Genomic DNA, 12,048 nt, shown 5'->3' with positions numbered 1-12,048 from the left:
TCTGTGTGGAATAGCAGAGTGTGCGGTGTCAGGTCTGTGTGGAATAGCAGAGTGTGCGGTGTCAGGTCTGTGTGGAATAGCAGCGTGTGCGGTGTCGGGTCTGTATGGAATAGCAGAGAGTGCGGTGTCAGGTCTGTGTGGAATAGCAGAGAGTGCGGTGTCAGGTCGGTGGAATAGCAGAGAGTGCGGTGTCAGGTCTGTGTGTAATAGCAGAGTGTGCGGTGTCAGGTCTGTGTGGAATAGCAGAGAGTGCGGTGTCAGGTCTGTGTGGAATAGCAGAGTGTGCGGTGTCAGTTCTGTGTGTAATAGCAGAGTGTGCGGTGTCTGGTTTGTGTGTAATAGCAGAGAGTGCGGTGTCAGGTCTGTGTGTAATAGCAGAGAGTGCGGTGTCAGGTCTGTGTGTAATAGGAGAGAGTGCGGTGTCAGGTCTGTGTGTAATAGCAGAGAGTGCGGTGTCAGGTCTGTGTGTAATAGCAGAGAGTGCGGTGTCAGGTCTGTGTGGAATAGCAGAGAGTGCGGTGTCAGGTCTGTGTGTAATAGCAGAGTGTGCGGTGTCAGGTCTGTGTGGAATAGCAGCGTGTGCGGTGTTCGGTCTGTGTGGAATAGCAGAGTGTGCGGTGTCAGGTCTGTGTGGAATAGCAGCGTGTGCGTTGTCGGGTCTGTGTGGAATAGCAGAGTGTGCGGTGTCAGGTCTGTGTGGAATAGCAGCGTGTGCGGTGTCGGGTCTGTGTGGAATAGCAGAGTGTGCGGTGTCAGGTCTGTGTGGAATAGCAGAGTGTGCGGTGTCAGGTCTGTGTGGAATAGCAGCGTGTGCGGTGTCGGGTCTGTATGGAATAGCAGAGAGTGCGGTGTCAGGTCTGTGTGGAATAGCAGAGAGTGCGGTGTCAGGTCGGTGGAATAGCAGAGAGTGCGGTGTCAGGTCTGTGTGTAATAGCAGAGTGTGCGGTGTCAGGTCTGTGTGGAATAGCAGAGAGTGCGGTGTCAGGTCTGTGTGGAATAGCAGAGTGTGCGGTGTCAGTTCTGTGTGTAATAGCAGAGTGTGCGGTGTCTGGTTTGTGTGTAATAGCAGAATGTGCGGTGTCAGGTCTGTGTGTAATAGCAGAGTGTGCGGTGTCTGGTTTGTGTGTAATAGCAGAGTGTGCGGTGTCAGGTCTGTGTGTAATAGCAGAGTGTGCGGTTTCAGGTCTGTGTGTAATAGCAGAGTGTGCGGTGTCTGGTTTGTGTGTAATAGCAGAGTGTTCGGTGTTAGGTCTGTGTGTAATAGCAGAGAGTGCGGTGTCAGGTCTGTGTGTAATAGCAGAGTGTGCGGTGTCAGGTCTGTGTGGAATAGCAGAGTGTGCGGTGTCAGGTCTGTGTGGAATAGCAGAGTGTGCGGTGTCAGGTCTGTGTGGAATAGCAGCGTGTGCGGTGTCGGGTCTGTATGGAATAGCAGAGAGTGCGGTGTCAGGTCTGTGTGTAATAGCAGAGAGTGCGGTGTCAGGTCTGTGTGTAATAGCAGAGAGTGCGGTGTCAGGTCTGTGTGGAATAGCAGAGAGTGCGGTGTCAGGTCTGTGTGGAATAGCAGAGAGTGCGGTGTCAGGTCTGTGTGTAATAGCAGACTGTGTGGTGTCAGGTCTGTGTGGAATAGCAGAGAGTGCGGTGTCAGGTCTGTGGAATAGCAGAGTGTGCGGTGTCAGTTCTGTGTGTAATAGCAGAGTGTGCGGTGTCTGGTTTGTGTGTAATAGCAGAATGTGCGGTGTCAGGTCTGTGTGTAATAGCAGAGTGTGCGGTGTCTGGTTTGTGTGTAATAGCAGAGTGTGCGGTGTCAGGTCTGTGTGTAATAGCAGAGAGTGCGGTGTCAGGTCTGTGTGTAATAGGAGAGAGTGCGGTGTCAGGTCTGTGTGGAATAGCAGAGAGTGCGGTGTCAGGTCTGTGTGTAATAGCAGAGAGTGCGGTGTCAGGTCTGTGTGTAATAGCAGAGAGTGCGGTGTCAGGTCTGTGTGGAATAGCAGAGAGTGCGGTGTCAGGTCTGTGTGTAATAGCAGAGTGTGCGGTGTCAGGTCTGTGTGTAATAGCAGACTGTGTGGTGTCAGGTCTGTGTGTAATAGCAGAGTGTGCGGTGTCGGGTCTGTGTGGAATAGCAGAGTGTGCGGTGTCAGGTCTGTGTGGTTTAGCAGAGGAGGCAGTGTCAGGTCTGTGTGGAATAGCAAAGTGTGCGGTGTCGGGTCTGTGTGGAATAGCAGAGGGGACAGTGTCAGGTCTGTGTGGAATAGCATAGGGGACAGTGTCAGGTCTGTGTGTAATAGCAGACTGTGCGGTGTCAGGTCTGTGTGTAATAGCAGAGTGTGCGGTGTCAGGTCTGTGTGGAATAGCAGAGAGTGCGGTGTCAGGTCTGTGTGGAATAGCAGAGTGTGCGGTGTCGGCTCTGTGTGCAATAGCAGAGTGTGCGGTGTCTGGTTTGTGTGTAATAGCAGAGTGTGCGGTGTCTGGTTTGTGTGTAATAGGAGAGTGTGCGGTGTCAGGTCTGTGTGGAATAGCAGAGTGTGCAGTGTCAGGTCTGTGTGGAATAGCAGAGTGTGCGGTGTCAGGTCTGTGTGGAATAGTTGAGTGTGCGGTGTCAGGTCTGTGTGTAATAGCAGAATGTGCGGTGTCAGGTCTGTGTGTAATAGCAGAGTGTGCGGTGTCAGGTCTGTGTGTAATAGCAGAGAGTGCGGTGTCAGGTCTGTGTGTAATAGCAGAGAGTGCGGTGTCAGGTCTGTGTGTAATAGCAGAGAGTGCGGTGTCAGGTCTGTGTGTAATAGGAGAGAGTGCGGTGTCAGGTCTGTGTGGAATAGCAGAGAGTGCGGTGTCAGGTCTGTGTGTAATAGCAGAGAGTGCGGTGTCAGGTCTGTGTGTAATAGCAGAGTGTGCGGTGTCTGGTTTGTGTGTAATAGCAGAGTGTGCGGTGTCTGGTTTGTGTGTAATAGCAGAGTGTGCGGTGTCAGGTCTGTGTGTAATAGCAGAGTGTGCGGTGTCTGGTTTGTGTGTAATAGCAGAGTGTTCGGTGTTAGGTCTGTGTGTAATAGTTGAGTGTGCGGTGTCAGGTCTGTGTGTAATAGCAGAGTGTTCGGTGTTAGGTCTGTGTGTAATAGCAGAGTGTGCGGTGTCAGGTCTGTGTGTAATAGCAGAGTGTTCGGTGTTAGGTCTGTGTGTAATAGCAGAGTGTGCGGTGTCAGGTCTGTGTGTAATAGCAGAGAGTGCGGTGTCAGGTCTGTGTGTAATAGCAGAGAGTGCGGTGTCAGGTCTGTGTGTAATAGCAGAGAGTGCGGTGTCAGGTCTGTGTGTAATAGGAGAGAGTGCGGTGTCAGGTCTGTGTGGAATAGCAGAGAGTGCGGTGTCAGGTCTGTGTGTAATAGCAGAGAGTGCGGTGTCAGGTCTGTGTGTAATAGCAGAGAGTGCGGTGTCAGGTCTGTGTGGAATAGCAGAGAGTGCGGTGTCAGGTCTGTGTGTAATAGCAGACTGTGCGGTGTCAGGTCTGTGTGTAATAGCAGAGTGTGCGGTGTCGGGTCTGTGTGGAATAGCAGAGTGTGCGGTGTCAGGTCTGTGTGGTTTAGCAGAGAGTGCAGTGTCAGGTCTGTGTGGAATAGCAAAGTGTGCGGTGTCAGGTCTGTGTGTAATAGCAGAGTGTGCCGTGTCAGGTCTGTGTGGAATAGCAGAGAGTGCGGTGTCGGGTCTGTGTGGAATAGCACAGTGTGCGGTGTCAGGTTTGTGTGTAATAGCAGAATGTGCGGTGTCAGGTCTGTGTGTAATAGCAGAGTGTGCCGTGTCAGGTCTGTGTGGAATAGCAGAGAGTGCGGTGTCAGGTCTGTGTGGAATAGCAGAGTGTGCGGTGTCAGGTCTGTGTTCAATAGCAGAGAGTGCGGTGTCAGGTCGGTGGAATAGCAGAGAGTGCGGTGTCAGGTCTGTGTGTAATAGCAGAGTGTGCGGTGTCAGGTCTGTGTGGAATAGCAGAGAGTGCGGTGTCAGGTCTGTGTGGAATAGCAGAGTGTGCGGTGTCAGTTCTGTGTGTAATAGCAGAGTGTGCGGTGTCTGGTTTGTGTGTAATAGCAGAATGTGCGGTGTCAGGTCTGTGTGTAATAGCAGAGTGTGCGGTGTCTGGTTTGTGTGTAATAGCAGAGTGTGCGGTGTCAGGTCTGTGTGTAATAGCAGAGTGTGCGGTGTCAGGTCTGTGTGTAATAGCAGAGTGTTCGGTGTTAGGTCTGTGTGTAATAGCAGAGAGTGCGGTGTCAGGTCTGTGTGTAATAGCAGAGAGTGCGGTGTCAGGTCTGTGTGTAATAGGAGAGAGTGCGGTGTCAGGTCTGTGTGTAATAGCAGAGAGTGCGGTGTCAGGTCTGTGTGTAATAGCAGAGAGTGCGGTGTCAGGTCTGTGTGTAATAGCAGAGAGTGCGGTGTCAGGTCTGTGTGGAATAGCAGAGAGTGCGGTGTCAGGTCTGTGTGTAATAGCAGAGTGTGCGGTGTCAGGTCTGTGTGGAATAGCAGCGTGTGCGGTGTTCGGTCTGTGTGGAATAGCAGAGTGTGCGGTGTCAGGTCTGTGTGGAATAGCAGAGTGTGCGGTGTCAGGTCTGTGTGGAATAGCAGAGTGTGCGTTGTCGGGTCTGTGTGGAATAGCAGAGTGTGCGGTGTCAGGTCTGTGTGGAATAGCAGCGTGTGCGGTGTCGGGTCTGTGTGGAATAGCAGAGTGTGCGGTGTCAGGTCTGTGTGGAATAGCAGAGTGTGCGGTGTCAGGTCTGTGTGGAATAGCAGAGAGTGCGGTGTCAGGTCTGTGTGGAATAGCAGAGTGTGCGGTGTTAGGTCTGTGTGGTGTCAGGTCTGTGTGGAATAGCAGCGTGTGCGGTGTCGGGTCTGTGTGGAATAGCAAAGTGTGCGGTGTCAGGTCTGTGTGGAATAGCAGAGTGTGCGGTGTCGGGTCTGTGTGGAATAGCAGAGGGGACAGTGTCAGGTCTGTGTATAATAGCAGAGTGTGCGGTGTCAGGTCTGTGTGTAATAGCAGAGTGTGCGGTGTCAGGTCTGTGTGGAATAGCAGAGTGTGCGGTGTCAGGTCTGTGTGGAATAGCAGAGTGTGCGGTGTCAGGTCTGTGTGTAATAGCAGAGTGTGCGGTGTCGGGTCTGTGTGGAATAGCAGAGTGTGCGGTTTCAGGTCTGTGTGGAATAGCAGAGTGTGCGGTGTCAGGTCTGTGTGGAATAGCAGAGTGTGCGGTGTCGGGTCTGTGTGGAATAGCAGAGTGTGCGGTGTCAGGTCTGTGTGGAATAGCAGAGGGGACAGTGTCAGGTCTGTGTGTAATAGCAGAGTGTGCGGTGTCGGGTCTGTGTGGAATAGCAGAGTGTGCGGTGTCGGGTCTGTGTGGAATAGCAGAGATCTCTCTCCCCCCCAGTGCACCAACGAGCCGGTGCTGTGCGTGGCCTTTAACCCCGTGGACAGCGGTAACATCGTCACCGTGGGCAAGTCTCACGTGCACTTCTGGACTTGGAGCGGGGTGACCCTCACTAAGAAGCAGGGGATTTTCGGGGTGAGGAGCAGCGTAGGGGACGAGAGACCCCTGACCTTACTCACCTGACCCCTGGCTTTACTGACCTGACCCCTGGCTTTACTGACCTGACCCCTGGCTTTACTGACCTGACCCCTGACCTAACCACACTAACCTGTGACCTTACTGACCTGCTTCTCTGACCTTTAATCCCCTACTCCTTGACCTGTTTGCCCTCTTACCCCATGACCTGTTTGCCCTCTTTCCTGACCTCGTTGCCCTCTGCCCCTTTCAGAAGTATAAGAAGCCACGCTATGTGCAGTGTTTGCTTTTTGATCGGACGGGGGACGTTCTGACCGGAGACTCTGAGGGGCAAATCTTGACCTGGGGCAGGAGTGCGGCCGATACCAGGACCCTGGGGAGGGGGGCAAAGGGTGAGCTGTATATATAAGGAGAGAGTGAGAGGGTTTCAATTTGCACACAAGGGTGCTATCTACTTCAATACTTTAGGTCAGGGGCGGCCAACTCCAGTCCTCAAAGGCAACCAACATGTCAGGGTTTAAGGATATCTCTGCTTCAGCACAGGTGGCTCCATCAGAGGCTCAGTCTCACAGTGTGACACACGGTATCGAGGTCCTTCTCACAGTCTCACAGTGTGACACACGGTATTGAGGTCCTTCTCACAGTCTCACAGTGTGACACACGGTATCGAGGTCCTTCTCACAGTCTCACAGTGTGACACACGGTATCGAGGTCCTTCTCACAGTCTCACAGTGTGACACACGGTATTGAGGTCCTTCTCATGGTCTCACAGTGTGACACACGGTATTGAGGTCCTTCTCACGGTCTCACAGTGTGACACACGGTATTGAGGTCCTTCTCACGGTCTCACAGTGTGACACACGGTATTGAGGTCCTTCTCACGGTCTCACAGTGTAACACACGGTATCGAGGTCCTTCTCACGGTCTCACAATGTGACACACGGTATTGAGGTCCTTCTCACGGTCTCACAGTGTGACACACGGTATCGAGGTCCTTCTCACAGTCTTACAGTGTGACACACGGTATCGAGGTCCTTCTCACGGTCTCACAGTGTGACACACGGTATTGAGGTCCTTCTCACAGTCTCACAGTGTGACACACGGTATTGAGGTCCTTCTCACGGTCTCACAGTGTGACACACGGTATCGAGGTCCTTCTCACGGTCTCACAGTGTGCCACACGGTATTGAGGTCCTTCTCACAGTCTCACAGTGTGACACACGGTATCGAGGTCCTTCTCATGGTCTCACAGTGTGACACACGGTATTGAGGTCCTTCTCACGGTCTCACAGTGTGACACACGGTATTGAGGTCCTTCTCACGGTCTCACAGTGTGACACACGGTATCGAGGTCCTTCTCATGGTCTCACAGTGTGACACACGGTATTGAGGTCCTTCTCACAGTCTCACAGTGTGACACACGGTATTGAGGTCCTTCCCACGGTCTCACAGTGTGACACACGGTATTGAGGTCCTTCTCACAGTCTCATAGTGTGACACACGGTATTGAGGTCCTTCTCACAGTCTCACAGTGTGACACACGGTATTGAGGTCCTTCTCACGGTCTCACAGTGTGACACACGGTATTGAGGTCCTTCTCACAGTCTCACAGTGTGACACACGGTGCTGAGGTCCTTCTCACGGTCTCACAGTGTGACACACGGTATTGAGGTCCTTCTCACACTCTCACAGTGTGACACACGGTATTGAGGTTCTTCTCACGGTCTCACAGTGTGACACACGGTATTGAGGTCCTTCTCACGGTCTCACAGTGTGACACACGGTATTGAGGTCCTTCTCACAGTGTGGCACACGGTATTGAGGTCCTTCTCACAGTGTGACACACGGTATTGAGGTCCTTCTCACGGTCTCACAGTGTGACACACGGTATTGAGGTCCTACTCACACTCTCACAGTGTGACACACGGTATTGAGGTTCTTCTCACTGTCTCACAGTGTGACACACGGTAGTGAGGTCCTTCTCACGGTTTCACAGTGTGACACACGGTATTGAGGTCCTTCTCACACTCTCACAGTGTGACACACGGTATTGAGGTTCTTCTCACGGTCTCACAGTGTGACACACGGTAGTGAGGTCCTTCTCACGGTCTCACAGTGTGACACACGGTATTGAGGTCCTTCTCACACTCTCACAGTGTGACACACGGTATTGAGGTTCTTCTCACGGTCTCACAGTGTGACACACGGTATTGAGGTCCTTCTCACAGTGTGGCACACGGTATTGAGGTCCTTCTCACAGTGTGACACACGGTATTGAGGTCCTTCCCACGGTCTCACAGTGTGACACACGGTATTGAGGTCCTTCTCACGGTCTCACAGTGTGACACACAGTATTGAGGTCCTTCTCACGGTCTCACAGTGTGGCACACGGTATTGAGGTCCATCTCACAGTCTCACAGTGTGACACACGGTATTGAGGTCCTTCTCACGGTCTCACAGTGTGACACACGGTATTGAGGTCCATCTCATGGTCTCACAGTGTGACACACGGTATTGAGGTCCATCTCATGGTCTCACAGTGTGACACACGGTATTGAGGTCCTTCTCATGGTCTCACAGTGTGACACACGGTATCGAGGTCCTTCTCACAGTCTCACAGTGTGACACACGGTATTGAGGTCCTTCTCACGGTCTCACAGTGTGACACACGGTATTGAGGTCCTTCTCATGGTCTCACAGTGTTGCACACAGTATTGAGGTCCTTCTCATGGTCTCACAGTGTGGCACACGGTATTGAGGTCCTTCTCATGGTCTCACAGTGTTGCACACGGTATTGAGGTCCTTCTCACAGTCTCACAGTGTGACACACGGTATTGAGGTCCTTCTCACGGTCTCACAGTGTGACACACGGTATTGAGGTCCTTCTCATGGTCTCACAGTGTTGCACACGGTATTGAGGTCCTTCTCACGGTCTCACAGTGTGACACACGGTATTGAGGTCCTTCTCATGGTCTCACAGTGTTGCACACGGTATTGAGGTCCTTCTCACAGTCTCACAGTGTGACACACGGTATTGAGGTCCTTCTCACGGTCTCACAGTGTGACACATGGTATTGAGGTCCTTCCCACGGTCTCACAGTGTGACACACGGTATCGAGGTCCTTCTCACGGTCTCACAGTGTGACACACGGTATTGAGGTCCTTCTCATGGTCTCACAGTGTGGCACACGGTATTGAGGTCCTTCTCACGGTCTCTCAGTGTGACACACGGTATTGAGGTCCTTCTCACGGTCTCACAGTGTGACACACGGTATTGAGGTCCTTCTCATGGTCTCACAGTGTTGCACACGGTATTGAGGTCCTTCTCACGGTCTCACAGTGTGACACACGGTATTGAGGTCCTTCTCATGGTCTCACAGTGTTGCACACGGTATTGAGGTCCTTCTCACAGTCTCACAGTGTGACACACGGTATTGAGGTCCTTCTCACGGTCTCACAGTGTGACACATGGTATTGAGGTCCTTCCCACGGTCTCACAGTGTGACACACGGTATCGAGGTCCTTCTCACGGTCTCACAGTGTGACACACGGTATTGAGGTCCTTCTCATGGTCTCACAGTGTGGCACACGGTATTGAGGTCCTTCTCACGGTCTCTCAGTGTGACACACGGTATTGAGGTCCTTCTCACAGTCTCACAGTGTGACACACGGTATTGAGGTCCTTCTCACGGTCTCTCAGTGTGACACACGGTATTGAGGTCCTTCCCACGGTCTCTCAGTGTGACACACGGTATTGAGGTCCTTCTCACGGTCTCTCAGTGTGACACACGGTATTGAGGTCCTTCTCACAGTCTCACAGTGTGACACACGGTATTGAGGTCCTTCTCACGGTCTCACAGTGTGGCACACGGTATTGAGGTCCTTCTCACAGTCTCACAGTGTGACACACGGTATTGAGGTCCTTCTCACAGTCTCACAGTGTGACACACGGTATTGAGGTCCTTCTCACGGTCTCTCAGTGTGACACACGGTATTGAGGTCCTTCTCACAGTCTCACAGTGTGACACACGGTATTGAGGTCCTTCTCACGGTCTCTCAGTGTGACACACGGTATTGAGGTCCTTCCCACGGTCTCTCAGTGTGACACACGGTATTGAGGTCCTTCTCACGGTCTCTCAGTGTGACACACGGTATTGAGGTCCTTCTCACAGTCTCACAGTGTGACACACGGTATTGAGGTCCTTCTCACGGTCTCTCAGTGTGACACACGGTATTGAGGTCCTTCTCACGGTCTCTCAGTGTGACACACGGTATTGAGGTCCTTCCCACGGTCTCTCAGTGTGACACACTTTGTAGCATCAATTCAAACTACACTTGTGTTGCGGTTCAATAACTGCACAGCAGGGAGAGAGCTGTGGGCTTGGAAGAGGCAGAGTACAGACCCATAGAGTCTTACACCGGAAGCTGCGCTAGCGCAAATCCAGCACTATTGCATGGAAAGCCCCATTAACTTCATGTACACGTTATATAGTTATATATATGTGTGTGTATATATGTATATATATATATATATGCTCCTCCCCATTTCACTTTGTTCCTCATCTCTCCTTCTGTACCCTCTCACTCTTCCCATCCTCTCTCCCTTTCTCTCTTCCTGTAATCCTTCCCTCAATTCCCAACCTCCCTCTCACTTCCCATCCTCCCTCCCTCTCACTTCCCATTCTCCCTCCCTCTCACTTCCCATTATCCCTCCCTCTCACTCCCCATCCTGTCTTCCTCTCTCTCTCTTCCCATCCTGTCTCCCTCTCTCTCTTCCTACCCTCCCTCACTCTCACTTCACATCCTCCCTCCCTCTCACTTCAAATCCTCTCTCATCTCACTTCCCATCCTCCCTCCCTCCCTCTTACTTCCCATCCTCCCTCCCTCTCACTACCCATCCTTTCTCCCTCTCACTTCCCATCCTCTCTCCCTCTCACTTCCCATCCTCTCTCCCTCTCACTTTCCATCCTCTCTCCCTCTCACTTCCCATCCTCTCTCCCTCTCACTTCCCATCCTCTCTCCCTCTCACTTTCCATCCTCTCTCACTCTCACTTCCCATCCTCCCTCACTCTCACTTCCATCCTCTCACTTCCCATCCTCCCTCACTCTCACTTCCCATCCTCTCTCCCTCTCACTTCCCATCCTCTTTCCCTCTCACTTCCCATCCTCTTTCCCTCTCACTTCCCATCCTCTCTCCCTCTCACTTCCCATCCTCTCTCCCTCTCACTTCCCATCCTCTCTCGCTTCCCATCCTCTCTCCCTCTCGCTTCCCATCCTCTCTCCCTCTCACTTCCCATCCTCTCTCCCTCTCGCTTCCCATCCTCTCTCCCTCTCGCTTCCCATCCTCTCTCCCTCTCGCTTCCCATCCTCTCTTCCTCTCGCTTCCCATCCTCTCTTCCTCTCGCTTCCCATCCTCTCTTCCTCTCACTTCCCATCCTCCCTCACTCTCACTTCCCATCCTCCCTCCCTCTCAATTCCCATTCTCCCTCTCGCTTCCCATTATCCCTCCCTCTCACTTCCCATCCTCTCTCTCTCTTTTCCCATCCTGTCTCTCTTCCCACCCTCTCTCCCTCTCACTTCCCATCCTCTCTCCCTCTCACTTCCCATCCTCCCTCCCGCTCACTTCCCATCCTGCCTCCTTCACTTCCCATCATCCCTCCCTCTCACTTCCCTTCCTCTTTCCCTCTCACTTCCCATCCTCTCTCCCTTTCACTTCCCATCCTCTCTCCCTTTCACTTCCCATCCTCTCTCCCTCTCATTTCCCATCCTCTCTCCCTCTCATTTCCCATCCTCTCTCCCTCTCATTTCCCATCCTCTCTCCCTCTCACTTCCCATCCTCCCTCCCTCTCACCATCCTCCCTCCCTCTCACTTCCCATTATCCCTCCCTCTAACTTCCCATCCTCTCTCCCTCTCACTTCCCATTATTCCTCCCTCTAACTGCCCATCCTCTCTTCCTCTCACTTCCCATCCTGCCTCCACTTCCCATCCTCCCTCCTGTCACTTCCCATCCTCTCTCCCTCTCACTTCCTATCCTCTCTCCATCTCACTTCCCATCCTCTCTCCCTCTCTCTCTTCCCATCCTCCCTCCCTCTCACTTCCCATTATTCCTCCCTCTAACTTCCCATCCTCTCTTCCTCTCACTTCCCATCCTGCCTCCTTCACTTCCCATCCTCCCTCCTGTCACTTCCCATCCTCTCTCCCTCTCACTTCCAATCCTATCTCCATCACACTTCCCATCGTGTCTCCCTCTCTCTTCCCATCCTCCCTCCCTCTCACTTCCCATTATCCCTCCCTCTAACTTCCCATCCTCTCTCCCTCTCACTTCCCATTATTCCTCCCTCTAACTTCCCATCCTCTCTTCCTCTCACTTCCCATCCTGCCTCCTTCACTTCCCATCCTCCCTCCTGTCACTTCCCATCCTCCCTCACTCTCACTTCCCATCCTCTCTCACTCTCACTTCCCATCCTCTCTCCCTCTCACTTCCCATCCTCTCTCCCTCTCACTTCCCATCCTCTCTCCCTC

The 12,048-nt window shown here is 52.6% G+C and overlaps 1 protein-coding gene across 1 annotated transcript in view; it reads left to right on the top strand.

Annotated features, from left to right (window-relative positions):
* EML3 (EMAP like 3) overlaps positions 1 to 12,048 on the top strand; it is a 68,818-nt gene that overhangs the window by 16,482 nt on the left and 40,288 nt on the right. Inside the window, exons 7-8 of the mRNA XM_075569405.1 lie at positions 5,391 to 5,525; positions 5,779 to 5,917. Of these exons, the coding sequence (XP_075425520.1) occupies positions 5,391 to 5,525; positions 5,779 to 5,917 (274 nt within the window). The remainder of the gene's footprint in view (positions 1 to 5,390; positions 5,526 to 5,778; positions 5,918 to 12,048) is intronic.

Source organism: Ascaphus truei, chromosome 14 (genome assembly GCF_040206685.1).
Source record: "Ascaphus truei isolate aAscTru1 chromosome 14, aAscTru1.hap1, whole genome shotgun sequence".
Classification (NCBI taxonomy): Eukaryota; Metazoa; Chordata; class Amphibia; order Anura; family Ascaphidae; genus Ascaphus; species Ascaphus truei.
Note: the sequence above shows the minus strand (reverse complement) of the source record. Positions and strands in the feature narration are given on the sequence as shown.